Consider the following 10,006-nt stretch of genomic DNA (forward strand, 5'->3'; position numbering starts at 1 on the left):
TAAACATGCTTTTAGTGCTCTTTCTTGGTATTTCAGCTTTAAACTTTACTGAATTCTTCTGACAGAAAACAAAAGTTTAACTTAGTTACCTTCCCCTCCCTACTATACTTTTAGCATAGTGTTATGTGTTTACAGTGTTATATTTGTAATAGTTATGATGCAGGTTTGATTGTGACAGGAAGCCAAAATATTAATGACTTAAAAAAGATAGAAGTTTGTTTATCTCTCAGGTAAAGGTTCAATCTGGTATGGCAGCTATGCTCACAAAGTTGTCAGGGACCCAGGTTTCCCTTGTCTTCTCAAGATCCAAAATGGCTAACTACCCACCAGGTCTGTACTCCAATCAGCAGCAAAGTTTCCTTTAACTGTGCAACCCAGAAATTTTATCACTTTTTTTTTTTTTAATTTTTTTTTTTTGAGACGGAGTCTCGCTCTGTCGCCCAGGCTGAAGTGCAGTGGTGCGATCTCTACTCACTGCAAGCTCCGCCTCCCGGGTTCACGCCATTCTCCTGCCTCAGCCTCCCGAGTTGCTGGGACTACAGGCGCCCACCAGCGCGCCCAGCTAATTTTTTGTATTTTTAGTAGAAATGGGGTTTCACCATGGTCTCGATCTCCTGACCTCGTGATCCCCCTGCCTCGGGCTCCCAAAGTGCTGGGATTACAGGCGTAAGCCACCGCGCCCGGCCAGAAATTTTATAACTTTTAACGCTTCATTGACCAGCACTTAATCACATTACCGCATCTAGCTGGGAAATGTAGTCTTTATTTGGTAAGCTTAGTCCCAGCTAATAATTCCGTTACTATAGAAGAAGAGAATGGAAATTAAAGGACAACTAGCAGCTGCTGCCATAAATACTATATAAAAATTAGTTTACATTGAAGCTTCATAGCGTGATTACATTTCTTGTCAAGTTTATGATTGTTTTGTCATTAGGCTTTTTTCAAGTTAATCATTACCTCATTTTTTTTCATTTGCTCAGTCTATAAACCCATTTTAATTACTTTTCCAAGCTCAGACAATATGACCAAACTCTGACAAAAATACCATTTTTATGGTTTTATAATATTTTATAATATCTCTTATCAAGTGATCCATCAGTTCCTTTTTTTTTCCTTAAAGGTATCTCTCTGGGGGTTCACCATCCTCTTGTTCTGATTGATACAAACTAATTGCTCTTTAGGTCTGCTCCATAGTTTTTGTCTTGGGATATTGCTTTGTCATAAACATGAGAATTTGTCTCTTTCCTGTATGTATTATTTCCTCTGTGGTTTTGGGTGCTTTGATCTTCCTTTATCTTAACTTTTTTGGTGATTAACATCCTTTCATGATTTCCTGAGATAAATAGTTCATAAGAGATAGAGACCCTCCATACCAGCCTGAGCATTTCTTTTACCTTTAACGTGACTGTCTCTAGACATAAGTTGAAAATATATTTCTCTCAGATGTTGAAGGCTTTGTAACATTGCCAAGATTCTTGTGATGTTATTGAGAGGTCAGATGTTGCCTTAGTTGGTGATCCTTTGTAAGAAATCTTTATTTTCTTTCTGGAAGCTTTTGATCTTTTATTATTAATATTATTATCCCTGGCACTCTGGAATTTCATGATGTGCTTTGGGTTTTTTTTTCTTTCACTTGTTGTGCTTACCATGTAGTGTGTTCTTTTATATGGAAATTTCATGTTCCTGAGTTTTAGAAAATTTTAAAAAATTTCTTGAACTTTCTTCTTATTACTGTTATTTTTTAAAGTTTTTCATAGAGTCAAGGACCCACTGTGTTGCTCAGGCTGGTTTCAAACTCCTGGCCTCAATTTCCTTGTTATTTATCTTCCTGAAAGGCCAATGGGTCAGATGTTGGATGTCCTGAACTGCTCCTTTAATTTTAAAAACATCTTTTATCCTCTATATTAATTTCCTTTTATTTGTGTTTTTCTACTCTCTAGATTTCTTCAACTTTGTCTTCTAGACTTCACTGAATTTTTATATCTGCTTTCACCTTTTTGTTTTCCAGGAGTTTTTTTCTTGTTTACTAACCTTTTGTTTTATAGCATCACAATATTTTTATTTAATTATTTAATTAGGTTTTTAAGCAGCTTTGTTGAGATATTATTAACATGCAGTAAACTATTTCTATTTAAAGTATGCATTAGATAAGTCTTGACATATGCATACAACTGTAAAACCTTCACCACAATCAAGGAGTAAACATATCTCAAACCAGAAAAAGTTTCCTTGTGCCCCTTGTGAATCCCTCATTTGCATACCTCCAACTGGCACCTCCATTCCCAAGCAACCACTGATCTGCTTCCTCTCACTATTATCCTAGCCATTTTTCATGGATACAATGAAAAACTTCTTAACTTCAGAGATTGCACTTCTGCTCCCTGCATTATCTTTCCTTAGTGATGTTCTTGAATGCATTCCTTTTTGCTGTTTAATATTAGAGATTTTACTCAAATTTCTTGTAGATCCTAGGATTATCTGTTTTTATTTAAGATAGAGACACCAAAAAACTGATTGGAAGTTATATACGCATGAAGGCTTGTAGACTTATGGTCTTTATACTGAGGTCATTGGATGGCACCCCTCACCTTCCCCAGATTGTATTATGTAACTGGGTTTTGTTCTCCCTTAGAATAGTTGGCTTTTCCAGAGTAATCTTTAAGTCTACTGCCTAGGACATGTAAGCACGATGCCAGTAGCTCAGGAACCAAAAGGAGATAAAGGAGAGGCTGGTTATCTCACTGTTCAGAGTGTAGAATTTCCCTTAATCCCACTGTTTGTGGTATGACACTTCACCATCCACAGCGCTAGTGCCTTAAGTCCAAAGCCTCAATGCTTGGTATCTCCAGAAGGGCAACGTCACACCTTCTACTATGTGAGTAGTGGTCTCTGATTCTGTGAGGTGGTGGAGTGGACAGAAGGGCTAACTGTTCCTAAGTAGATTCTCAAGGAATTCTCCTATTTTCAGCTTAATCCCTCTCCCCAGTTTATGATACACTGATGTCTCCAATTCCTGAGCTTTTCCAAGGTACTGTATCTCACTCAGATCGGCTTGCTTTTTGCTGGCTTCCCTGCTGCCAGCATTTAGGATTCAGTTGTCTCTACTAAGTCAGTTATGTCTTCCACTTTCTTTGTCTTTGTCTCCTTCCTTTGTCACTTTTTCTTTCTTTACCTTCATTTCGAAAGGTTTCTGAAGGGAACACAAATAAACACTTATGTTTAATCTTGCATATTTGTCCCTTTAGGGTTTTTCAAGAGAATTCTTGAAATTGAAAAAGCTGTCCTTATTCTCTCCTGGGAGGAAAAAGCCATCCAATTCTCATCTTTTCTCTCAAGGCAGGGAATAAATGTAGGCTGGATATGCCATCTTTGAAAGGTTACTCACCCTGGGTTACACCTTTGGTTAGGATAAAGTATAATAATGTATTTAATTTATTAATTTGTTGAATGTTATAGACAAGCAAAACCTTGTATATGGTATTTCTAAATATGCTTCATAACTATCCAAGGAGTATGATGCTCCTAGGGACATTGGCCAGTATTCACTACAGTGTTTCTTTCTTTTTTTTTTTTTTTTTCTTTTTTTGAGATGGGGTCTCACATCACCCATGCTAGAGTGCAGTGGTGTGATCTTGGCTCACTGCAACCTCTTCCTCCCGGTTTCAAGCGATTCTCCTGCCTCAGCCTCCCAAATAGCTGGGATTACAGGCACATGCCACCATGCCCAGCTCATTTTTGTATTTTTAGTACAGACAAGGTTCCACCGTGTTTGCCAGACTGGTCTGGAATTCCTGACTTCAAGTGCTCCGCCCTCCTTGGCCTCCCAAAGGATTACAGGCGTGAGCCACCACACCTGGCCACACTGCAGTATTTCTAACTAAAAAATTATACTTCTCTAGGAATCTGATTCCAAATCTTAGTCTTCATGAAAAGAATTATCTTCATCCGTAATTAAAATACTTTATTGTACCTCAGTTATTTTCAGTAGGTACTCAGATGTCATATAGTGAATCCGACATCTTTTTAATCTGTGCAAAGAAATTGCGAGATGTTTACATAGTCATAATCCCCTGACACTGAAACTAGAGTTGTTTATAGTCAACACCAGCACTAGTACCTTTAAGTAGAAGAAGACTGATAGGCTGATCATTTTCACTGTATTTGAAGCCTCCCAAAGTCCTGTGGAATTTTTTTTTTTTTTTTGTCTCTGCAAATATAGACTAATTGCCCTTTCCACAGGAGCCATTTATGTTAACATCCATTTTAAAAAGGTCTAACATTTGTATAATACATTACAAATTTGTATAACACTTTGGAATTCTTTTGCATGTGTGTTCTTCATGAACCAAGCTTGTGTACAGTGACTTGTTTTGTTTTTATGTTTACTAAGGAGTCATTTCCCTTTTTCCACTTAAGGATTTTATAGTCATTTATCCAAAATGTTAATATTTTGTTGTTCATTATGCATTTATAGCTGGCTTTACTTCTAATGATCTTGTTTCCCTTTTCTTTTTTCTTTTCTAACTATTTTCCCAGGAATCTAACAAGATGGGAATGCAGTCCTTTAGTCTGATGAAGCTCTGTAGAAATAGCAACCGAAAACAAGCAGCTGCCAAATTTTATAGCTTTCTTGTCCTAAGAAAACAGCGGGCTATCGAGCTGAGCCAGAGTGCTCCCTATGCAGATATTATAGCTACAATGGGACCAATGTTTTATAACATGTGAAGGAAACCCAGACATGTAGATTTATGTCATCACTGGAATTTCTGTGTAGATTGTTCCGTTTAATGCAGAAGCCATCTGGAAGCAGCTGAAGGTCTGATCCATTTCATAGATAGGCTGACCTATTTCCTCTCTGTAGTTCAGAATAATCATAGCTAGAATTGGAAACCTACATGCTTACAAAGAAAATACTTTAAATTCTGTTTTGTTTTGTTTTTTGTTTTTTAAAGGACAAAGGCCTCACTATGTTGCCCAGGCTGGACTTGAACTCTGGGCTCAAGTGATTCTCCTGCCTCAGCCTCCTGAATAGCTGGGACTACAGGCACATGCCACCATACCTGGCTCAGAAATACTTAATTATAGCTAAGTAATTTTTTTTTTTTTTTTTTTTTTTGAGACAGAGTCTCGCTCTGTCACCCAGGCTAGAGTGCAGTGGCCAAATATCAGCTCACTGCAAGCTCCGCCTCCCGGGTTTATGCCATTCTCCTGCCTCAGCCTCTCGAGTAGCTGGGACTACAGGTGCCCGCCACCTCGCCCAGCTAGTTTTTTGTATTCTTTTAGTAGAGACGGGGTTTCACCGTGTTAGCCAGGATGGTCTCGATTTCCTGACCTCGTGATCCGCCCGTCTCGGCCTCCCAAAGTGCTGGGATTACAGGCTTGAGCCACTGCGCAGCCAGTTAAGTAATTTTTTTAACTTAGCTGATTTGAATATATAGCATTTATCATTTCCCTGACTTGAATGTTGCATTTAGCATACATTTAGGATGCATTTTTTAAATGCTATATGTTTTTGACAAACATTCAAAGATGTTTCTTAAAAGGCTATTTTACATTGGAGTATTTACTTGAATTTTGTGGGGTTAATGATGAAAACTTCCTTATTTCTACACAGACAGTTTATTTGATTGCAATGCATATCATCCTTGATTTGACCTAATGCTATGGTTTTTAATCCAACATTTTAAAATTGAAGAGTTACAAAGCTCATCTTTGCTTTAAATTACCTGTGTGGGTTTTAGTCTATTTATAGGTCATTTAACCTTTTTATTTACTATTTAATGAGTATTATAATCACCATTAATATGTCAGCAAAACTAAATCTGCTTTTTATGTTTAAAAAAATTAGCAGACACTTGTTCCGCATGTTGTTTGCAGCTACAGTCTAAGTAAAGATCACCAAAATAAATGTTCTTTAGCTTGGCGTTTACCGAACATTTTTGACGTTTAAAACTGTTGTTTTCCTTTTTTCTTAATTGAAATTTGAGTTAGGACATTTTCATATTATGCTCTGTGAGCGCCATCATACACTGTAAAGTGAAGCCTATGGTACTCATTAAAATGTTGTTGTATATGGAAATATGCTGCAAACAACAAATTCTAAATAGCCTCTCTAAATGTATTAACTATAAATTTTAAATGGCAAAATTGCCTTTTTAAAATTTCTTTTATTTTTTAAATTAACATACAGAAAAATTGACTTCTTAATTTTGGTTCACAGTTCTGTGAATTTTAACATATGTATAGAGTCCTGTAACCATCTCCACAATTAGGATTCCAGCAGTAACATCACCCTAAAAAATTCTCTGTGTTATCCCTTTGTAGTAACACCCTTCCCCCATATAACATCTGGCAACCACTCTTCTCCATGACTACACTTTTGTCTTTTTGAAAATGTCATGAAAATGGAATTATATAGCATGTAACCTTTCGATACTGGCTTCTTTCACTCATAAATGTCTTTGAGATTCATCAAGTGGTTGCATGTGTCAGTGGTTTATTCCTACTTATTGCTGAGTAATATTCTGTTGCCTAGATATACCACAGTTTATTTATCCATTTACCCATTGAAAGATATTTAAGTTGTTTCCAGTTTTGACAATTATTAATAGAGCTTCATACATTTGTGTACATTTTTGTGTAGATACAAGTTCTTATTTGTTTAGGGTAAATATCTAGAAATGGGATTGCTGGGTCATATAGCAAGTGTATGTTTAACTTTAGAAGAAATTACGAAATTATTTTCCAGAGTGGATGTACCATTTTGCATTCCCAGTAACCATGTAAGAGAGTTCCAGTTGATTTTTTTTGTTTACTCTTTATTTTGAGATAATTGTAGATTCACATGCAGTTGTGAGAAATAATACAGAGATCCCATGTATCAGTTTACCTCAATGGTAACATCTTGCATAACTTTAGTATAATACACAACTAGGAAGTTGGCATTGACAGTATCCACCCAGCTTATTCAGACATCACCAGTTTTATATGCACTCATTATGTGTATGTATTAATTCTATGCAATTTTATCACATGTGTAGGTTTGTGTGGCCACCACCATAGTCAAGAAACAGAACAGTTCCATCACAAGGATCACTTGTGCTACCCTTTGTTAGCCACAGCCATCTCCCTCCTTACTGTCCTCCCTGGCTCCTAAAACCCACTAACCTGTTCTCCATCTCTATAATTTTGTCATTAGCACAATTAACTTTTATGGATTAGCCTTGTATCCTATGAACTTGCTAAACTCACAAATTAGTTCCAGGTGTTTTTGTTTTACATAAATGGAATTAAAAAATGTTTTGCCTTTTTTTTTTTTTTTTTTTTTTTGAGACAGAGTCTCGCCCTGTCACCCAGGCTGGAGTGCAGTGGCACAATCTTGGCTCCCTGCAGCATCGACCTCCTGGGTTCAAGCGATTCTCCTGCCTCAGCCTCCTGAGTAACTGTGATTACAGGGCCGTGCCACCATGCCCAGCTAATTTTTTTGTATTTTTAGTACAGATGGGGTTTCACCATGTCAGCCAGGCTAGACTCAAACTCCTGACCTCAAATGATCCACCCGCCTTGGCCTCCCAAAGTGCTGGGATTACAGGTGTGAGCCACCACTCCTGGCAATGTTTTGCCTTTTGTATCTGGTTCCTTTCACCTAGTATAAAAGTTTCAGGTTTTATCCATGCTGTAGAATGTATCTGTAAGTCACTCCTTGTTATGGCCAAATAATATTCCATTGTATGAATATACAACATTTTGTTTATCCACTCATCAGCTGATGGACATGTGGATTGTTTCCACTTTTGAACTACTATGAATAATGCTGCTATCAACATTAGTACCTGCGTTTTTGTGTATATAAGTTTTTATTTTTCTTGGTTATATACCTAGGCGTGGAATTACCAGGTCACATGATAACTTTATGTTTAACTTTTTGAGGAGCTGTCAAACTGTTTTCCAAAGTAGCTGCGCTATAGTACATTTCTACCAGCAATACATCAGAGTTCCAATTTCTTAATATCCTTGACAATACTTGTTATTGTCCCTTTTTAAAATTATAGCAATCCTAGTGAGCATCTCATGGTTTTGATTTGCATTTTCCTAATGACTAATTATGTTGACTATCCTTTCATGTGGATTTGCTAATAGTTTATTGAGGATTTTTGCATCTGGTATTGGTCTGTATTTTTCTTTTACTGTCTTTTTCTGGTTTTGGTATCAGGGTTATACTGGCCTCATAAAATAACTTAGAAAGTGTTTCCTCCTATTCTATTTTTCTACAATAGATTGTGTGTATTTGTGTTATTTCTTCTTGAAATAGTTGATAGAATTCACCCATAAACAATCTGGATCTGGATATTTGTATTTTGTAAAGTTTTTTTAACTATGAATTCAATTTTTTAAATAGAGGTAGATTATTCAGTTATTTATTTCATTTTGAATGAGTTTGGGTAGTTTCTTATTTTAAGTAATTGGTCTATTTCATCTACATTGCTGAGTTTATGTGTGTAGAGTTGTTCAGAGTATTCCCTTATTATCCTTTTAGTGTCTGTGGGGTCCACAGTAATAACCTCTCTTTCATTTCAGACATTGTTAATATGTTTTCTCTTTTCAGTTGTGCTAGAGGCTTATTAATTTTATTGATCTTTTAAAAAGATTTTCTCTTTTGTTTTTCTGCTTTCTGTTTCATTTCATTTATTCCTGCTTTTACATTTATTATTATTTTCCTTTGACTTGCTTTGGGCTTATTTTGCTCTTTCTAGTTTTATTAAGGTGGAGGCTTAGATAACTGATTTGAGATCTTCCCTCTTTTCTAATGTAAACACATAAAGCTCTATGTTTCCCTCTAGGCACTGCTTTAGCTGCATCACACAGATACTTATTGTTATATCTTCACTTTTGTTCTGTTAAAAACATTTTCTAATTTCCCTTGAGACTTGAAGGTCTTTTACCTGCAGATTATTTAGAAGTATAGTATGTTCAATTTCTAAGGAATATTTCCAGTAATTGATTTTGAGTTTAATTCCATTATGGTGAGAGAACATGCTTTAAATGATTTCAATTCTTTTAAATTTATTAAGATTTATTTTATGACCCTATACTAAGTTGAAAATTTGTGTATACGTTTTGACTCCCCAACAACTTAACTACTAATAGCCTACTGTTGACCAGAAGTCTTACCTATAACATAAACTGTCAATTAGCACATATGTTGTATATGTATTATATACTATATTCTTACAATAAAGCAAGCTAGAGAAAAGAAAAAGTTATTAAGAAAATCACAAGGAAGATAAATATATTTTCTATTCATTAAGTAGAAGTGGATCAACATAAAGGTCTTCATGTTCATGGTCTTCACATTGAGTAGGCTGAGGAGGAGGAGGAAGAGGAGGGGTTAGTGTTGCTGTCTCAGAGATGGCAGAGTCAGAAGAAAATCCACATAGAAGTGGACACACACAGTTCAAAGCTGTGTTGTTCAAGGATCAACTCTGTTCTGCATTTGTTAGGTGGAGTGTTCTATAAATGTCAGTTGGACCTAGTTGGTTCATAGTGTTGTTTAGATCTTCTACATCCTTGTTTATTTTGTCTACTAGTTCTATCAGTTACTGAGAAGAAATGTGTCTTCAGCTATAATTGTGGATGTTTATTTCCCCTTTCCATTCTGTCAGTTTTTGCTTTATATATTTTGAAGCTCTTTTATTAGGTGCGTATACATTTATAATTATTACATCTTCTTCGTGAAATGACCCTTTTATTATTTTATAATAATTATCTTTATTCCTGGTAATATTTTTTGCTCTGTAGTCTACTTTTTCTAATATTAATATAGTTATTCCATCTTTCCTTTGATTAGTATTTGCATGGTATATCTTTTTTTATCTTTTACTTTTAGCCTACCTATATCATTCATTATAGTTAAAGTGAATTTCTTGTAGACTGCATTAAATAATTTTCTTATCCATTTGGATAACCTCTATTTTAATTGAAGTGTTTAGATCACTTATATTTAATG

General features: G+C 35.7%; 1 protein-coding gene across 1 annotated transcript in view; it reads left to right on the forward strand.

Annotated features, from left to right (window-relative positions):
- The window catches only part of RAD21L1 (RAD21-like 1 (S. pombe)), a 28,034-nt gene extending 23,265 nt beyond the window's left edge, over nucleotides 1-4,769 (forward strand). The window contains exon 14 of the mRNA XM_011979864.1: nucleotides 4,537-4,769. Coding sequence (XP_011835254.1) covers nucleotides 4,537-4,725 — 189 coding nt within the window. The 3' untranslated portion in view covers nucleotides 4,726-4,769. The remainder of the gene's footprint in view (nucleotides 1-4,536) is intronic.
- The last annotated feature ends 5,237 nt before the right edge of the window (nucleotides 4,770-10,006 follow it).

The sequence above is a fragment of the Mandrillus leucophaeus genome, unplaced genomic scaffold, assembly GCF_000951045.1.
Source record: "Mandrillus leucophaeus isolate KB7577 unplaced genomic scaffold, Mleu.le_1.0 Scaffold206, whole genome shotgun sequence".
Classification (NCBI taxonomy): Eukaryota; Metazoa; Chordata; class Mammalia; order Primates; family Cercopithecidae; genus Mandrillus; species Mandrillus leucophaeus.